This window comes from Chiloscyllium plagiosum, unplaced genomic scaffold (assembly GCF_037043375.1).
Source record: "Chiloscyllium plagiosum isolate Xiang-an unplaced genomic scaffold, Cpla_swu_hap1 HiC_scaffold_19, whole genome shotgun sequence".
Classification (NCBI taxonomy): domain Eukaryota; kingdom Metazoa; phylum Chordata; class Chondrichthyes; order Orectolobiformes; family Hemiscylliidae; genus Chiloscyllium; species Chiloscyllium plagiosum.
The window spans coordinates 46,181,112-46,200,981 of NW_028270157.1; the positions used below are offsets into that span (position 1 = coordinate 46,181,112).

The 19,870-nt window shown below is 45.0% G+C and overlaps 1 protein-coding gene across 1 annotated transcript in view; it reads right to left on the minus strand.

Annotated features, from left to right (window-relative positions):
* LOC122559599 (uncharacterized) overlaps nucleotides 1-19,870 on the minus strand; it is a 121,184-nt gene that overhangs the window by 58,264 nt on the left and 43,050 nt on the right. Inside the window, exons 5-8 of the mRNA XM_043709359.2 lie at nucleotides 7,407-7,518; nucleotides 3,456-3,562; nucleotides 2,405-2,531; nucleotides 1,147-1,267 (exon numbers count right to left, since the gene is read on the minus strand). Coding sequence (XP_043565294.2) covers nucleotides 1,147-1,267; nucleotides 2,405-2,531; nucleotides 3,456-3,562; nucleotides 7,407-7,518 — 467 coding nt within the window. The remainder of the gene's footprint in view (nucleotides 1-1,146; nucleotides 1,268-2,404; nucleotides 2,532-3,455; nucleotides 3,563-7,406; nucleotides 7,519-19,870) is intronic.

Below are 19,870 nucleotides of genomic sequence, written 5' to 3' on the forward strand. Positions count from 1 at the left end.
ATGAGAATTTATGTATTTACAATCAGCACACAGTAAGAAATTAAAACAGCCTCAGCCAGTGTGCACTCTTTCCTTGTCAAGTAGAAATAGTTGCGCTCACTTGAAATTTGGTATTCTTGCAATGGTCTTGATGAAAAACCTGAGCAACATGTCTCTCTTTCAGTAATATGGTAATTACACCCAGGTGAATTGTGTAACATGAGCTCTTCAAAGACGAAGATGTTACAAATAAAATGTGCTTGATGAAACAAAACAGATTAGGAAAGCAGTCTCCAATAGATAGATGTAGCTTGGAAATTACCGGACCTATTGAATACTTCAACAGGATCGCTTTGTGTTAATTCCCTCAACTAGAGGCTTTCCATACGGCTGAATATGAAACTGGTCTTATTAATTTTATTGCTTATGATGGAAGATGCTAACAGAGAAATTCAGCCTGAGTTTTGTTAAGAATAGATGGTCAAAACCGAAACAAGTAAACCACAATCTCCCAGACAGATGTTTAATCATGATACCGAACAGTAATGGCACCCAAGCATTTCTGCACTTGGATTATTGATTAACCAGACCAAAACAAACAAAGTTTTGTTTCTATTTGTTCATGGGATGTGGCATTGCTGGCTAGGTCAGGCATTAGTGCCAATCCCCAATTGCCCAGAGGGCAGTTAAAAGTCAACCACGTTTCTGTATGTCTGGAGTCACACATAAGTCTGACTCTGTAAGGATGTCAGATTTCCTCCATAAAGGATACTAGCAGACCAGTTGGGTTTTACAACAAGCAACAGTGGTGACATGATTATCATTAGAGAGCTTTTACTGAATTCAAATTTCACCATCTGCTATGGTGGGATTCAAACCCTCCTCCTCAACATCAGCCTGGGTTTCTGGGATACTGGTCAAGTGACATTATTACTACGCCATCACCTCTCAGTGGAGAAAAATAAAACTTAGCAGACAAACTTCCTAATTATTTGCTGTAAATGTATAATGTAAATGACAAATAGAAGGAGCACTCCTTACTCCTGTTTTCTGGTGTTTCCATGGTGCTTTTTAAACAGATTAAATGGGAGGAATCCTTGTGCGATTCACCCTCAAATACACCATTCATTAGAGTCATTACTGACATGTTATTCTTGTGCTTCATACCTGGCTTCTACCACAGCCTGCTGGATTGCATCGTCAATAACCAGGCTTGATGCTGCCTGCTCCTCTGGAATAGGGACAGCGATTAGCACACCACTGTCATGTCCAAATCTACGGGCAGAAGCTATTAAAATTAAACAACAAATACTTACACTTTATTATCTAGTCACTTTTAGCCACCCCAACCCCATGGCAGTAAAGCTCTGATGGCTCTTGAAATTCAGTAAAGACCCTCCGGAGAGCATCCCGCCCATATCCACCCCACTACCTTATCCTTGTAACCCCACATTACCCATGGCTAGCCCACCTAATTTGCATATTCCAGAACACTATGGGCAATTTAGCATGGCCAATTTGCCTAACCTGCACATCTTTGGACTGTGGTAGGAAACCGGAGCACTTGTCAGAAACCCATGCAGACATGGGGAGAATGTGCAAATTCCACACAGTCACCCGAGGGTGGAATCAAACAAGGGTACCTGGTGCTGCAAGGCAGCAGTGCTAACCACTGAGCCACCGTGCCGCAGATGTGCAGGTTAGGCGGACTGGCTATGTTATATTTCCTATTATGTCCAGGCATGTGCAGGTGAGGTGAATTAGCTTTGGGAAATGCCGGGTTTATTGGGATAGCATAGTAGGGTTAGTCTGGGTGGGATGCTCTTCAGAGGGACAGTGTGACTCAATGGGTCAAATGGCTTACTTCCACACTGTAGGGATTCTATGAATTGCTTGATTTTACTAACTCATCATCAGAAAGTATCAATGGATAAACTAAATTTACAGGAATTTTCACACAAATCTAAGTTCAGCTCAAGCTAAAATGGTGCATGAGTATGATCATTCCCCATACTATGCACAGGTGGTTAACTTATACTTTATTCTACCTGGGTCTAGCTAAGGCCTAGTCATCCTGCTTCCTACTAAACCATTTCCAATCACTTTAACACTGATGATTTCTTAAAACAACTTAGCCTAAAGTCAGACATTGCTCCAACAGTGGACAGCAGAAGCAAATAAAAGATAAATTTTCCTTTAATATAGTTCATTGTGAGATTTGCACATACTTCAGAGATTAAACAACACTGATCTAGAACAATAATTTGAAACTGGTGTAATCACTGCCACAATGATATGGTGTTTCTTGACCTCCCCAATGCATATCTCTGAAACCAGAGGATGCAGTGCAGATTTTCAAGCATTATTTACAAGGTGCCAGTTATAATACGGTAATCTCAGGAAAAACAAAGCAGTTAGAACCAACCAATAAGCTGAGCTGCTTCCTCTTCATCAGTGACATTCCAAGGAGACTGAAAACCACTCTTTGGAATAAAGAATGCTGGGAAGTCACGTGTCTTTCCAAACGTGGCCACACAAACCCCATGGGTCTCCTATACCAACCAAAAGAATGTTCACAGTTTATATCGAATAATAAAACACTGCTGAGACTTAATTTTCATCTTGTATCACTTATAGATCCATTTCAAATAGGATGGGCAGCATCCAATGCTGTTCTTATATTCGTACCAGGAGGTAAAGGAAGAGGTGAAAATGTGGATCAGAGGAATATTGATAAGGGGAAAAGAATGTGATAAAGGGAGAAAGGAATTGGAATAAAACAAGAGGGACAAAAGAGAACCAAGTTGCCACTTGCGGCCTATCCACATGGTTTTAAAGGCAAGTTATTTGAGGAGGGAGTCACTGACCTTATAGCTCATGACACTTCAGACACGTCAGCAATGTGTTTAGGGGGCTCTAACATATTTGGACAAGGCAGCTTGGAACAAATGAGGAATTGGTCCATTCATATTTCTATTTTGCATCAATGTTGGTGTGCTGGTACCATATAGCTTACTGAAAATACTACGTCAATAAGTGCTGAACCTTGCTTTGTGTTCAATGTGATCAGATCAAAAGCCAGTAGTACGCTGCTGGCCAATTAGTGTTGAATATGCAATACAGTTCATCATTGTTTTGTTTCTAAACTATTTCCAGCATTATGTACTCCAAATCCAGTCCAAATTAAAGGCTTTTGTCTTTAGCAGATCCAACAACATGCTCCAACCCATACACTAGTGTAACATTTAGTTTCCAATTCCAGCATTGATGGAGGCTGCTATGAAACTCTAATGTAGTGTCAATATGTGTTAAATCATTTGTTGTTTTCAATGTGGATTCATACTTTCTCTAAACAAATATGAGATAAATTGAAACTTATTTTACAAAGGATGAAAAAAACAGATTAATCAACCAGACTAAGACAGCTATGACAGGATAATATTTCTGTATAATTGACAACCAATGAGCCACGATACCAAATATTCCAATGTTCGCCCAATATCCAGGATGGATTTGACTCCTGCTGAAACCACTGTAACAGGAGTGCGACCCAGTTCAGTCAGATCTGTGCTTACGTCCATTGCTGTAAAAGTTAAAAATAAATCTGTCACACTAACCGCATTTACTCTAATAGTCTTGTTGCACATCTCATGGAACAATTTCTAATAATATGTACTAATCTTAAAAATATTTAACATACAATAACTGGTTCTTCACATACGAGTGCTGCCTAAATGGTTGGTAAAAATATGCAGGTGTTTTAAACCAGAACTTCAGTATCATTTCTCAAAGTGGATTGTATCTTGAGTGGTCAATTAGAGTATATTGCTCAGTTCCTATCAACTTAATTCTACATCACATTGTTACACAAAACTACTATAGAACAAAATTTGTCTCAATCAGTTCATGTTGGCGCTTATTCTCGAAATAAGAATGGCACAATCCCATTTCTCAAACCTATTTCCATATCCAAGATTCTCTTTTCCTTCCACTGTACTGTATCTGGATTGAGATTCTCTGTAATGTTTCGTTCTTCCAAATTGAGAGGATCCATACCTAAAACACCTTTTCCTAGAATGAGGTATCCATACGGAAACACTCTCTCCTAGATAGACTGCATCTCTAAATTCTAGTCTCTAGTGTAAATAAATAATCTGAAAATAAACTTAAGGCATAGCAGGATAGCTCAGTTTCATGGAATGCCAATGTTGTGCCATGTTGACACTTAACATGGCCAAGACAATCTCAGGAGTGGGAAGGGTTTCCTGGCAGAAATACTTAAGCCCAAGGTTTTAGAACTGGAGTTACTGTGGTGCATTTGTGAAGCTGAGAACTACATAGATGGCACATTTAACAAAATGGCCTCACACCATTCTATGACCAGGCAGGCAAAGAGGGAATTGACAAACCATCTAGGAAGCTCAGGCATGTACCTTGAGTATCTCTCTCTTGATTGATTTTCTATTGATTTTCTATTTGGGCATTGTTAAGGTTTGGTTCGTAAGAGAATGCAGCTGGGGCCAGAGGGCATTCAGATAGAACAAAAACAAAGCAGGAGATGTAGAAAAGCTGTTCACGAAAGTGGAAAGCAGCAGAAACTATCCCTAGAATGAACCTCGGTCAAATTATAGAAGAGTGTTAAAAGGCATGTATCTGAATGCATGGTGTATTTGCAACATGGTAGATGAATTGATAGTGCTGCAGGGTGAGCAACACTGGAAAATTAATATTAAAAGGACATTCAGCATTTAGGAAGGATAGGCAGAAAAGACAAGATGGTGGGTAGGGCTGACTTTAAAGGATGGGAGCAGTGTGTTTGTATAAGATCTCTGATCAGAGAGAATATTTTTGGATACAGCTAAAAATCAGCAAAGGCAGCAAGAATTCATTAGTGTGGTGTAAAAAAAACTCTGAACAGGCTGTTGTTGTAGAGTTGAAACTTTATTGCTGGAACAGCACAGCAGGTCAGGCAGCATCCAGGGAACAGGAGATTCGACATTTCGGGCACAGGCCCTTCTTCAGGAATGAGCAGAGAGTGTTCAGCAGGAGAAGATAAAAGGTAGGGAGGAGGGACTTGGAGGAGGGGAGTTGGAAATGTGATAGGTGGAAAGAGGTCAAGGTGAGGGTGATAGGTCGGAGTAGGATGGAGGCGGAGAGGTCAAGAAGAAGACTGCAGGTCAGGAAGGCGGTGCCGGGCTGGAGGGATCCGGCTGAGACAAGGTGGGGGGAGGGGGGATGAAGAAACTGGTGAAGTCCAAGTTCATCCCCTGGGGTTGGAGGGTTCCCAGTCGGAAGATAAGACGCTCCTCCTCCGACCGTCGGGTTGTTGTGGTTTGGCGGTGGATGAGTCCAATGACCTGCATATCCTCGGTGGAGTGGGAGGGGGAGTTGAAATGCTGTGCCACAGGTTGGTTGGGTTGGTTCGTCCGGGTGGCCCAGAGGTGCTCTCTGAATCGCTCCGCAAGTAGGCGGCCTGTCTCCCCAATATAGAGGAGGCCACACCGGCTGCAGCGGATGCAGTAGATGATGTGGGTGGAGGTGCAGGTGAATCTGTGGCGGATATGGAAGTTTCCCTTGGGGCCTTGGAGAGAAGTGAGGGGGGAGGTGTGGGCGTAAGTGTTGCACCTCCTGCGGTTGCAAGGGAAGGTGCCGGGAGTGGAGGTTGGGTCGGTGGGGGGTGTGGATCTGACAAGGGAGTCGCGGAGGGAGTGGTCTCTACGGAAAGCTGATAGGGGAGGGGAGGGAAATATATCCTTGGTGCTGGGGTCTGTTTGGAGGTGGCGGAAGTGACGGCGGATGATGCGCTGTACATGGAGATTGGTGGGGTGGTAGGTGTGGCCTCCTCTATATTGGGGAGACAGGCCGCCTACTTGCGGAGCGATTCAGAGAGCACCTCTGGGCCACCCGGACGAACCAACCCAACCAACCTGTGGCACAGCATTTCAACTCCCCCTCCCACTCCACCGAGGATATGCAGGTCATTGGACTCATCCACCGCCAAACCACAACAACCCGACGGTCGGAGGAGGAGCGTCTTATCTTCCGACTGGGAACCCTCCAACCCCAGGGGATGAACTTGGACTTCACCAGTTTCTTCATCCCCCCTCCCCCCACCTTGTCTCAGCCGGATCCCTCCAGCCCGGCACCGCCTTCCTGACCTGCAGTCTTCTTCTTGACCTCTCCGCCTCCATCCTACTCCGACCTATCACCCTCACCTTGACCTCTTTCCACCTATCACATTTCCAACTCCCCTCCTCCAAGTCCCTCCTCCCTACCTTTTATCTTCTCCTGCTGAACACTCTCTGCTCATTCCTGAAGAAGGGCCTGTGCCCGAAACGTCGAATCTCCTGTTCCCTGGATGCTGCCTGACCTGCTGTGCTGTTCCAGCAATAAAGTTTCAACTTTGATCTCCAGCATCTGCAGACCTCACTTTCTCCTGTTGTTGTAGACCATACTGTAAACCTGGAAACGAGAGGTGCACGTAACAACAGGAATGCAGATATCATGGGTGACTTCAATCTACATAAAATCTAAATCTAGTTAACAACTATGTTAGAATTAGAATTCCTGCAGTGTGGAAACAGGCCCTTCAGCCCAACAAGTCATACCGATCCTCCAAAGAGTAACCCACCCAAACCTATTCCCCTATCCTATATTTGCCCCTGACTAATGTAACTAACCTACACATCCCTATGGGCAACTTAGCATGGTCAATTGACCTGACCTGCACATCTTTGGATTGTGGGAGGAAACCAGAGCACCCGGAGGAAACCCACACAGACACAGGGAGAGTGTGCAAACTCCACACAAGCTGGAATTAAACTCGGGACCCTGGGGCTGTGAGGCAGCAGTGCTAACCACTGAGCCAAAGTGCTGCCCACGTTGGAGAAGGAGAATTCGTGGAATATGTTTAATATAATTTTCTGGAGCAATATATTAGGCAATTAGAGCCCAGGCTATTTTAGATTTAATCTTATGCAAAGAGGAAGGGTTAATGAGTGATCTTGTTCCATAGTCTGATAAAATTTCCATTAAGTTTGAAAAAGATGTAGATCAAACTGAAACTAAGATCCTAAATTCAAACAAAGGCAATAATCGTGGTACAAGGAAGAATGTGGTTTGGAAAATTACATGAAAAGATTTGATGATATTTGGCATGGCTATTATTTAAAGAATTAATTCTTGCTGTATTCCTTTAAGACAAAAATACCCTACAGGTAAAGCAAGAGAGCTACGGCTAACAAGGGATGTTAAACATATTACTAGATCAAAAGAGGCAACTTAGAAAGCTGTCAGAAAAACAACATAAGCCTAAGGATTGGGAGAATTTTAGAATTCAGCAAAAGGACCAAGAAATGGTATTTTGATATTATGATCATGCTGAGTATGACTTTAGGATATTTGAAGCAGATCTACAAATTTCTTACAGTTTTGGCCATCATGATGCACTCCTCCAATCCCGCCAGTCACAAACAATGGAATTCCAACTCTGTGTGCTACCATCATAGTAGCTGAAACTGTGGTACCACCAGATAGGCCCTGATAGAAAACAAACAAAATCAACATTACTGTGCCTAAACACGTTGTTACGTTTCTCAAAGCACATAAATAAGACACAAGATACCTTACTGGAGCAAAGCTTCAATATTGGCATCACAGCACCTAACATTCTGGAATGTACGCTTAAATTAATCTTTTACTCATGTCTGAAACAAAAGCAAACTTGAATCAATTAATTATTGGCAGGATGTGCTGACCATGCCAAACTATCTTCGAATCATCTTTCATCAGGTTATTAAAAAGGTTTATCATTATCAATATTGAGATCACTGATCCTAGTTACAAGGTGAAGCAGTAGTTCTGGAGGTCCACTCAGTTCCAACTGACTTCACAAAATAGGAGCAGTGTTCATAACAAGTTTCCAGAATAATTAACAGAATCCTTTTCAAGAAATTCTTTCATTGGATGTGGGTATCACCGGCCACATGTATCACTCATTCCTGACTGTATTATGTATCAATCGTATTGCTGTGGGTCTGGAGTCACTTGTATGCCGGACCAGGTAACGGTGGTAGTTTCTTCCCAAAAGGACATTCGTGAACCAGATGGGTTTTGGAACAAATCAACAACAGCAAGACTGGGGTAAAAGAATCTAAGTCAAAGCAAATCAAAGCCAAAGTTTGCCAGCAGGAATATTTCACCAGGAAATGAAGGGAGTTAGAGCTGCAGATTAACTGCTAATGCGGAACAATGTTCACATTGACAAATGGACAATAACTGGTCTAGAATTTAGACATCTTCAAAACAAAATGAGAAAATGAATGTTCAAGTATGGTGGAGAAAGATCTGTTAGTATTTTTAACAAATCATTTCCATATTTAGGTGGGCAGAGTATGTTTTGTCCAAGATGCTTCAGCCACCAGACCAGTACACAGGAAAAGGACTGAATAAATGTGAAGTTTATAAGACTGCAAAAAAATCACAGTTTACAAACAGTGAAGGGAAAAATCAGGAATGAGTTGAAGAACTGATGACTCAAAATTGTACAATTAATAAATACGACCAATTTTTGTTCAAAATTCTTTTTTGCTGGATTAATCTTAAAAATTGTGGTCACATACGTATGGCAGTAAAGGTAAATCAACAAAACAGAGCGATACTCAAGACAAAAGTGTTTCTGAAAGTGACAAGTAGCAGATGCAGCGGAAAATTATGGAAACTAACAAAAAAACAGCCAATACCCTGAATGATATCTCCGAGGTATGGCATTGTGCTGTGTGTTGTTTTATTTCAATCCACATTTATTGTACTAGGTCATCACAGAAAGCTAATGTTAAAAGTAGAGACCAAACTGAGCAATTACAAAACTTAACCGATCAGCGGTCAGGGATGAAGTACAGGGAATGAAACATTTAAAGCTTTAAGGGCTAATAAACATGAAAAAAACACATGAATAACTGTATTCTTAAATTCCCATTATCAGGTGAAGAAAGTGGACGTTTAATTGACATTTCATGTACTAATCTTGCTGATGGGTATTGTACGTATCTACCAGAAACTACCAGACACCCACGATGATTCAAACATTTACTGCTTGTGGCTAATTGGTGGTGGTGAGCTACCTTAGAATCATAGAAACAGCATGGAAACCGGCCCTTCAGTTCAAACCACCCATGCCAACCAGATATCCTAAATTAATCTAAATTAGTCCCATTTGCCAGCATTTGGCCCATATCTCTCTAAAACTTTCTTATACATATACCCATCAGATGCATTTTAAATGTTGTAATTGTACAAACCTCCACCACTTCCTCTGGCAGCTCATTCCATACACATATCACACCCTGCATGCAACACTTTTCCTTTTATATCTTTCTCCATCACCCGTTTTATCTCTTTTCCCCCCTTCACCCTAAACCTATGGACTGGACTCGCCCACCCCAGGGACAAGATCTTGCCTATTTACCCTCTTCATGCCCCTCATGATTTTATAAACTTTTATAAGGTCATCCCTCAGCCTCCAATGTTCCAAGGAAAAATGCCTCAGTCTATTCATGATTCGGAGATGCCGGTGTTGGACTGGGGTGTACAAAGTTAAAAATCACACAACACCAGGTTATAGTCCAACAGGTTTAATTGGAAGCACACTAGCTTTCGGAGCGACGCTCCTTCATCAGGTGATTGTGGAGGGCTCGATCGTAACACAGAATTTATAGCAAAAATTTGCAGTGTGATGTAACTGAAATTATACATTGAAAAATTGATTGTCTGTTAAGCCTTTCATCTGTTAGAATACAGTGATAGTTTCACTTCTTTCATGTGTAAATCACAAAACCCTTTTTTTTAAAAGTTACATTCTCGGGTTAGCTGTTAACAATGGTGATAGCTAGACAATATGTTGAAGGTGTTAGCCCCCTGTGTTCTCTGTCTATGACCTGATGTTTAGATTGATTCCAATCTAAAAAGTGAAATAACAGAGTTTTACATAAATTCATGCAGCTTTTGAGCTCAGAGTTCGATATGAATCTATGTGGTTTTTGAGCAAAGTGCAATGTAACTTTGTACCAAAAAAATTCACCACACACAATATATATGTGTGCATGTGGGTCTTTGTCTGTCTGTGTGTGTGTGTCTGTCTGGGGTGGGGGTTGTGAGTGTGAGAAAGTGTGTGTGTGTGTGTGTATAGTGAGTGCAGAGTGTCTTAAGTCTGTGAGGGGGTGTATGTGTGGGAGTCTGTGTGTCTATAAGGGTGTGTGTGGGTGTCTGTGTGCGCGTCTGTGTGTATGTGTCCGTGTGCATGTGAGACTGTGTGTGTGTGTGTAGGAATATCTGTGTGTGTGTGTGTGTAGTGCAATGGTGATCACCTGTAATGTGACATGAACCCAAGGTCCCGGTTGAGGCCCTCCCTATGGGTACCGAACTTAGCTATCAGCCTCTGCTCAGCCACTTTCCTCTGCTGCCTGTCCCTGCCTGCTAACCTGGTGTTGTGTGATTTTTAACTCAGTCTATTCAGCCTTTCTTATAGCTCAAACACTCTAAATCTGGCAACATCAAGTCCCAGTTCTGCAAAGATCAGCAATTTATTATTAGCTCCGAACGAATGGAATACTCTGCCCCGAGTGGGGCCCCTGCGTGCACTAAGCCCAAGCTACATAAAAGTACAACCTTTGCACCTATCTCACAAATCGCTTTTTAAAAAAAATCGGCTCCCCTTTTGCAGTGAAATTGTTTTATCTTTCCGATAAATTAACACAAGGCCAGCAGTTAATACTATTTGTTCACATTAAAATCAGAAGGCCTCGCACGCAATCTGTAGGCTGTTAGTCCCACTCCTTTTCTACATTACATTTGTCAATTTACTCAGACAGCACTCGGCCCCTCGATCTTGCCGAGAGATTTACACATTTGGTTCTTTTGAAATTAGCTTGATAAACAAACCTCCACACCAGCAGTTGCTCCATGTTCTCTTACCTACCCTTCCAATCCCTCGGGCAATGTGTCTATAAACAATAAACTGTGACCTGACAGGACTGAAACTTCCAGACAATCAAATCCCTCTGTTCCACTAGAACAATTCTGGGGATTTCTCCAATGTCACTGGCACAGAGGAGCTCTCCTGAGAGATGTGTGTCAGAGGCTCTCACAATTTCCAAGCAACTAAACTTCGAAGTAATTAATTGGGACATGTACATTTTGAATAGACAATTCTTCAGGAACACTCGAGTTGACTGATTAGCTTCAGAGGGTTCTGACATTACGAGCCCAACTATTAGCCAGGAAGGTTACAGTATTAAAATCTGTAGTAACTCCTGGACAACTGTCAAATAAAACTTATCAAATCCAAAGATGCGCAGGTCAGGTGAATTGGCCACATTAAATTGCTCATAATATTAGGTGCATTAGTCAGAGGGAAATGAGTCTGGGTGGGTTACTCTTTGTGGGAATCAGTGTGAACTTGTTGGGCCAAATGGCCTGTTTCCACACTGTAGGGAATCTAACCTAATCTAATAAAAAGAATCTTCTGGATGCACTGAACGATCCCCACCCCACATTCTTCCTCATTCCTGCCTCCATAGTCACACCACTGACATCCCCAGTGCGAAGAGCTGACTGATTTATCCCTGCCACCTCCCACACAGACACTCAACACCCCCACAGAAACCCAAATGCCCCCTTCCCCTACCCCTGCCATGGATACTTCACCAGCTGGCTGCACAACTGCCCATAATAAACACAACACACATTTTTAACACAAAGTATTAAACATGTATTTATTAACCAGGGAACATAAACCATATTCCAGTCTGTTCTCAATAACTTTATTAGTTTGCCTCTTTTATGAGATAAGTAAGGGAATACATATCGATAGACAAGACCTTTGGAACTGCCATAATTGGTTTCCTTATTTTATTGGAGGAAGGTAACTGTTGAAAGTAATTATTTTGTCATGTCTCCCTTTGAGTTAATTTTTTAAAATCTCTAATGGCCTGACACTTTTTGGCACTAATTGAAGAATTGTCTTTTAAAAGTTGTTCACAGGATGTGAGCATTGCTGGCTAGGTCAGCATTTATTGTCCATCTCTAATTGCTCAACAAACAGTTAACAGTGAACGACATTGTTGTGGGTCTGGAGTTACATGTAGGCCAGACCAGATAAAGATGGCACATTTCCTTCCCTAAAGGATTGACCTAGCACTGCAATGCACTGACTTTGTGCTTGACCATGCAATGCACCACCCAGTGGTGGTATTGATGATAACTACAGCCAGGAATGTTTGTACTGACACCACAGCTTTTCCTTCCATTAGCCACCATTGTGAGGTAGTTAAACATCTTGTGGTTCTTGGTATTGAGGGAGGTTGTAACAATTGAATCCATCTCCTGCCAGATAGCTTTCACCACCTCACTAAGGTGCATCCAGCCGAGCTGAAGTTTACATAGCGTAGAGGATGAAAGGGCTATACAGGATATTGGTTAGGCCACTTATGGAATATTGCATGCAATTCTGGTCTCCCTCCTATAGGAAGGATGTTGTGAAACTTGAAAGAGTTCAGAAAGGATTTACAAGGACGTTGGCAGGGTTGGAGGGTTTGAACTGTAGGGAGAGGCTGAATAGGCCGAAGCTGTTTAACTACCTCACAATGGTGGAGCGTCGGAGTCTGAGGGGTGACCTTATGGAAGTTTATAAAATCATGAGGGGCATGGACAGGATAAATAGACAAAGTCTTTTCCCTGAGGTGGGAGAGTCCAGAACAAGAGGGCATGGGTTTAGGGTGAGGTGGGGGGAGATAGAAAACATACCTAAGGGGCAATTTTTTCATGTCAATGGTGGTGCATGTCTGGAATGAGCTGCTAGAGGAAGTGGTGGAGGTTGGTACAATCACAACATTTAAAAGGCATCTGGATGGTTATATGGCTAGGAAGGATTTAGAAGGATGGCCAAGGGGACTAGATTAGTTTAGGATATCTGGTCGGAATGGACTAGGTGGACCAAAGGGTCAGTTTCTGTGCTGTACATCTCTATGACAGCTACGAGACTTTTGAGAAATGTGCAGCTTGAAGGTTTGAAAAGTGAACAAGGTGGAGTTGTATTCTGTTGTAAGCTCTGCTTGCAGATGATTCTCTGAGAATTTCCTTTGGGTAGATTTGCTGCCATCAACCCTTCTTACAATACTCCTCTACAGGGCCTACCAGTACTAAGTTGTGAAGGACTAAGTGCTAATAAATCTTTGATTGAAGAGGAACATTTTTGAGTAACAAGAGGTAGTTTATTATATAATAGTAGATAACAGTAACAGGGTACATTAGCTTAAAATAGGTTAACTACATTAACATTTGCTATGAGACATTGTTATTCCTTAAGAGACAGTAACTAGGACTGTTCTACAGGGCTGTAGATTGTAGGACTGACTAACAACCAGCAAGAAAGCTAGAACAACTCACTAGCTCTGTCCAGAGACAGTAATTTGTATATAAATGGGCAGCGCTTTACAAAGCTTCCAAGATACTCTTACAGGCCAAATGCCTTATGAAACAAATACCAGCCTGACCTAAAGGGGAGAGGAAGGAGAGTATTAGTGTGTTCCAAAAAAAAGAGCAAAGAGAAACTGAGTATTGTGCACTGGGCTAAGGTGAGAAGTGGACCTGTGTAACATTGGGACACTAAATAGCCAGAATTTAACCACAGTGTTCCAAAAGTGGCCTAATCAATGTCCTGTACAGCCACAACATGACCTGCCAACTCCTACACTCAATGTACTGTCCAAGAAAGGCAAGCGTACCGACTGCCTTCCTCACTACGTTATCTACCTGCGACTCCACTTTTAAGGAAGTATGAACCTGCACTCCAAGCTCTTTGTTCATTAACACTCCCCTGGACCTTCCCATTAAGCGTGAGTCCTACCCTGATTTGCTTTTCCAAAATGCAGCACCTCACATTTACTGAAATTAAATGCCATCCGCCATTCGCCACTCCTCGGCCCATTACCCTTCTGATCAAGTTCCCATAGTACTTTGATGTAACCTTCTTGGCTGTCTACTACACCTCCAATTTTGCTTTCTTGAAGCACGGGCGGCACGGTGGCACAGTGGTTAGCACTGCTGCCTCACAGCGCCAGAGACCCGGGTTCAATTCCCGCCTCAGGCGACTGACTGTGTGGAGTTTGCACGTTCTCCCCGTGTCTGCGTGGGTTTCCTCCGGGTGCTCCGGTTTCCTCCCACAGTCCAAAGATGTGCAGGGTCAGGTGAATTGGCCATACTAAATTGCCCGTAGTGTTAGGTAAGGGGTAAATGTAGGGGTATGGGTGGGTTTCGCTTCGGCGGGTCGGTGTGGACTTGTTGGGCCGAAGGGCCTGTTTCCACACTGTAATCTAATCTAATCTAACCACTGCATTTATTCTTCTTTGGAATTACTCTAAATCCTTGCTGACACTCATAAGTTTCTTCAAAATTTTGAGACTGTTTTAAAAATATGCCACGGGCAGCATGGTGGCTCAGTGGTTAGCACTGCTGCCTCCCAGCACCAGGGACCCAGATTCGATTCCAGCCTCGGGCGACTGTCTGTGTGGAGTTTGCATTCTCCCAGTGTCTGCATGGGTTTCCTCCGCATAGGGATTCTAATTCTATGTGGCATAGGTAGACCCACATTGCTCTTAAAGAGAGAGTTCTAAGATTTTGATCCTGTGCTCGTAAGGAATGGCGACATGGTTCCACGTCAGGATGGTGTGGTCTTTGAAGGGAACCTGTAGGTGGTGGTGCTGTCAAGTATCTGCTGTCCTTGTGCTTTTAGGTGGTAGAGGTTGTGGGTTGTTTTTCATTCCTGGGATGTGGGGTGTTGCTGGCTGGCTAGTATTTGTTGCCCATCTCTAATTGCTCCTGAGAAGGTGACAGTGAGTTGCCTTCTTGAACTCCTGCAGCCCCATGTGCTGTAGATAGACTCACAATGCCCTAAGGGAGGGAATTCCAGGATTTTGACCCAGTGACAGTGAAGGAATGGCAAAACATTTCCAAGTCAGGATGGTGAGTGGCTTGTAGGGGAACTAGCAAGTGATGGTGTTCCCATGTATCTGCTGACCTTGTCTTCTAGATGGAAGCGGTTGGGGGTTCAGAAGGTGCTAAGGATCTGAGATTAGATTAGATTCCCTACAGTGTGGGATCAGGCCCTTCAGCCCAAAAAGTCCATACCGACCCTCTGAACAGCACCCTACCCAGACCCATTTCCCTCTGACTAATGCACCTAACACGGTGGGCAGTTTAGCATGGCCAATTCACCTGACCTGCACATCTTTGGACTGTGGGAGGAAACCGGAGCACCTGGAGGAAACCCATGCAGACACAGGGAGAATGTGCAAACTCCACACAGATAGTTGCCCAAGGCTGGAACCTGGGACCTTGGTGCTGTGAGGCAGCAGTGCTAATCACTGAACCACCATGCTGCCCCGATCTTTGGTGAATTTCTGCAGTGCATCTTGCCAAAGGTACACGCTGCTGCTACTGAGCATCCGTGATGGAGGGCGTGGCTGCTGGTGGGGTGTGGTGCCAATCAAACAGGCTGCTTTGTTCTGGATAGTGTCAAGCTTTGTATTGGAATTGTATCCATCCAGGAAAGTGAAGAGTGTTCTATTACTTGTGCCTTGGAGATGGTGGATAGGCTTTGGAGAGTCAGCAGGTGAGTTCCTTGCCACAGTATTTCTAGCCTCTGACCTGGTCTTGTAGCAACTATGTTTATATGATGAGTCCAGTTGAGTTTGTGGTCAATGGTAACCTCCAGAATGTTAATAGTGAGGTATTCAGTGATGGTAATACCATTGAATGTAGGGCCGGTGGTTAGATTGTCTCTTATTGGAGATGTTCATGGACTGGCAATTGTGTGGGGCGAATGTTACTTGTCACTTGTCAACCTAAACCTGGATACTGCCCAGACTTTGTTGCATTTGGACATGGACTGCTTCAGTATCTGAGCATTCACAAATGGTGCAAAACTTTGTTTGTTAATGATTGCACATCCCCACGTCTGATGTTTGTGAAGATCATTGATGAAGCTGCTGAAGATGGGTAGATCTTGGACACTACCATGAGAAACTCCTGCACAAATGTCCTGGCGCTGGGATAACTGACCTCCAACAACCACAACTTCTTCCTGTGTGCCACGTCGGACTCCGAGCAGTAGAACGTTTGCTCCCTGATTCCAGTTTTGCCAGCACTCCTTGATGCAACATTCCGTCAAATGTGGCCTTGATGTCAAGGACTATCCCTCTCACCTCACCTCTGGTATTCAGCTCTTTTCTCTATATTTGAACCAGGAATATAATGAGTTCAGGAGCTGAGTGGCCCTGGTGGGACCCAAACTGGGTGTCACAGAGCAGGTTGCTGAGCAGGTGCTATTTGATAGTACTGCTGATGACACCTTCCATCATTTTAGGTGATGATTGCGAGTAGACTGATGGGGCTGTAATTGGCCAGGTTGGAATTCTCCTGCTTTGTACAGGACAAACCCGGGCAATCTTCTACATCGTCAGGTAGATGCCAGTTTTATAACTGCATTAGAGCTTGGCTAGAAAAGCAGCAAGTTCTGGTGCGCAAGTCTTCATTACAATTGCAGGAATGCTGTCAGGGTCCGTAGCCCTTGTAGTATCCAGTGTCTCCAACCATTTCTTGATGTCAGGTGAAGTTAATCAAATTGTCTAAAGACTGACATCTGATATGCTGGGGCCTAACGGAGGAGGAGGAGATGGGTCATCCATTTGGATTCTTCAGTCTTATCTTTTGAAGAAACGTTAAGAATTAAGCACATACATTTCAAGTGCAAGATCTTTTGAATTTGTTTTTCGATCACATGACTACTGTACCCCAATGTAATTAACAAATGGTTTGATATATTTTTTGAAATATTTTCACTCATTTAAAACAAAGGTTGCACACACAGGTGGTGGATTAACAGTGATGTAAAATGCCCATTTGTCACAAACTCCCTTTCCACAATATTAATCTTCCGACTGGGAACCCTCCAACCGCAGGGGATGAACTTGGACTTCACCAGTTTCTTCATCCCCCCTCCCCCACCTTGTCTCAGCCGGATCCCTCCAGCCCGGCACCGCCTTCCTGACCTGCAGTCTTCTTCTTGACCTCTCCGCCTCCATCCTACTCCGACCTATCACCCTCACCTTGACCTCTTTCCACCTATCACATTTCCAACGCCCCTCCTCCAAGTCCCTCCTCCCTACCTTTTATCTTCTCCTGCTGAACACTCTCTGCTCATTCCTGAAGAAGGGCATGTGCCCGAAACGTCGAATCTCCTGTTCCCTGGATGCTGCCTGACCTGCTGTGCTGTTCCAGCAATAAAGTTTCAAACATTAATCAAACGGCACCTAGCTCCAAACAAAAAAAAAATCAAGCGCAAAGACACAGCCCAACTGCATTGTATTGTTGCAAATTGACAAATACAAAATCTACAAGATAGTAGAAAAATCAAAAAAGGATGCAATTTTCATGCGGATCATTGAGTGGAGTGGCTTTACTTTTTTTTTAAAAAAACGAACGGAATTTCTGACACTCCTGTTATCTTTTTTCTCCTTACCCCCACACTACCGCCTAACTGCAGTAGTGTTTCATTTTTTCCCCCAGCACCCATGGTGTGTGTGTGTGTGCAGGTGTGAGACACAGTGAGAGACACAAGGTGTAGGAATCTTTATTCAGTTTCCACCACCAGGAAGAAAGGAAAACACCAGAGTGGCCAGTGACAAGCACTGCCCTTCACATCAAAGGGCAGTGCTGTGTGATCAAGCAGTGAAGGGAAGGGCAGGGATTAAATCCAAAGACGTTTGGAGGGGGAAATAACGTACTCCACTCCCTGCGGCGCCCACCTCTCCCTGAACAACTCCAGGGTGTTGGTGGACACCGCGTGCTCCTTCTCCAAGGACACCTGGGCTCTAACGTAACCGCGGAAAAGGGGCAGGCAGCCGGCCCTAACGACCCCCTCCACGGCCCGCTGCCTGGACCTGTTGATGGACAGTTTGGCCAGGCCCAGGAGCAGACCCACGAGGAGGTCTTCAGACTTGCCCTCCCCTCTCCGTACCGGGTGCCCGAAGATCAGGAGCGTGGGACTGAAGTGCAACCAAAAGCAGAGGAGGAGGTTTTTAAGAAAATCAAAAAGGGAGTGCAAACGCCCACACCCAATATACATGTGGTCCACAGACTCCACAGAACAAGCAGTCCTCTGCAGTTGCAGGGGACTGCTGCGTGCAGCACCCTCCACCCCAGATCCCCGAGAGAAAGGGGGAGGACTCCCGCGTAGAGAGCCCTCCACTGGGGATCCCCACCGCCCGGTGGCAAATGGGCATGCCAAGGTGTGTTCGGACGGTGGATGAGGGAGAAGAGGTGGACGGTGCAGCAGCAGTCGATACAGGGCCGGCTCTTTTACATCCTGAAAATTCTGGAGGCGGCTCAGGTTGTGGGCACAGGCTTCCGCAGGAAGTACAGAACCTTGGGGCCAATGTGAAATTCCGTCCAGGCTGGGGCAAGCGCAGACGGGATCCCACCGCACACCTGAGCATCCTCCAACTGGTGCATTACGTCGGGTCCGAGCACCACCGTTTTAAGGCGTCGGATGGCGGTGGCCACGTACCGGACGTCTACCACTGCCCTGCTCGCTATGTCCTGTGGCAGCGTCCAGCCCAGGCCACCGGCACCCAGCACGTCCCTGACCCTGGTCACCCTCGCCGCCATGGCCCTCCCCTCCGACAACCACTCGAACCTGCTAGTACGGAGGTGCGGATTCCTGAGCAATGGCTCCCTGACGACAGCTGCTACTCCAGCCGGAAGGTAGGTGCGACGTGATTCGACCATGTTCCAGACAGTGATCAGGTCCTGGTAAAAGACAGGCAGTGTCTTGAGGGCGACCTCCAAACCGTCACGGTCGACGAACAGGAGCTGTGTGACGTAGTTGAGGTTACACACCTGGCGGAAAAAAAATACATTGCCAGGGCGCACCACCTAGGAGGAGGCTCGACGTAAAAGGTATCGCTACAAGGTCTGAAGGTGGAACGTCGCGACCTGGGTGTGGATGCACACAGCAACTGTGGGCGGCACGGTGGCACAGTGGTTAGCACTGCTGCCTCACAGCGCCTGAGACCCGGGTTCAATTCCCGTCTCAGGCGACTGACTGTGTGGAGTTTGCACGTTCTCCCCGTGTCTGCGTGGGTTTCCTCCGGGTGCTCCGGTTTCCTCCCACAGTCCAAAGATGTGCAGGTCAGGTGAATTGGCCATGCTAAATTGCCCGTAGTGTTAGGTGAGGGGTAAATGTAGAGGTATGGGTGGGTTACGCTTCGGCGGGTCGGTGTGGACTTGTTGGACCGAAGGGCCTGTTTCCACACTGTAAAGTAATCTAATCTAATCTAAAACTGACCGCCCTCAATAGGGAGACTCAGAACCTGCGCAGCGACCCAGTGCATCTTTTTGTCCCAGAAGAAGTCGACCAACATTCTCTGGATGTCAGCGACAAAGCCAGGAGGAGGGACCAAAGTGACCAGCCGGTACCACAGCATGGCGGCCACCAGCTGGTTTATGACCAGCACTCGACTCCTGTAAGATAGCACTGAGCAGTCCTGTCCAGCGGCCTAGGCGAGCCGAGACTTTGGCCTCCAGCTCCTGCCAGTTGGCCGGCCAGGATTCCTCAGCCAGGCTGAGGTAGACCCCCAGGTAGAGGAGATGGGTGGTACTCCAGCTGAACCCCGTAACTCCTCCGGCAGAGAGTCCACCAGCCACGGACCGACCAGTAGTCGGGAACATTTGGCCCAGTTGATCCTGGCGGAGCACGCTGCAGGGTACATGGCCTGGCACTCGCGCATCCTCCCCAGGTCAGCCGGGTCGGTGAAAGTGAGGAGCACATTGCCGG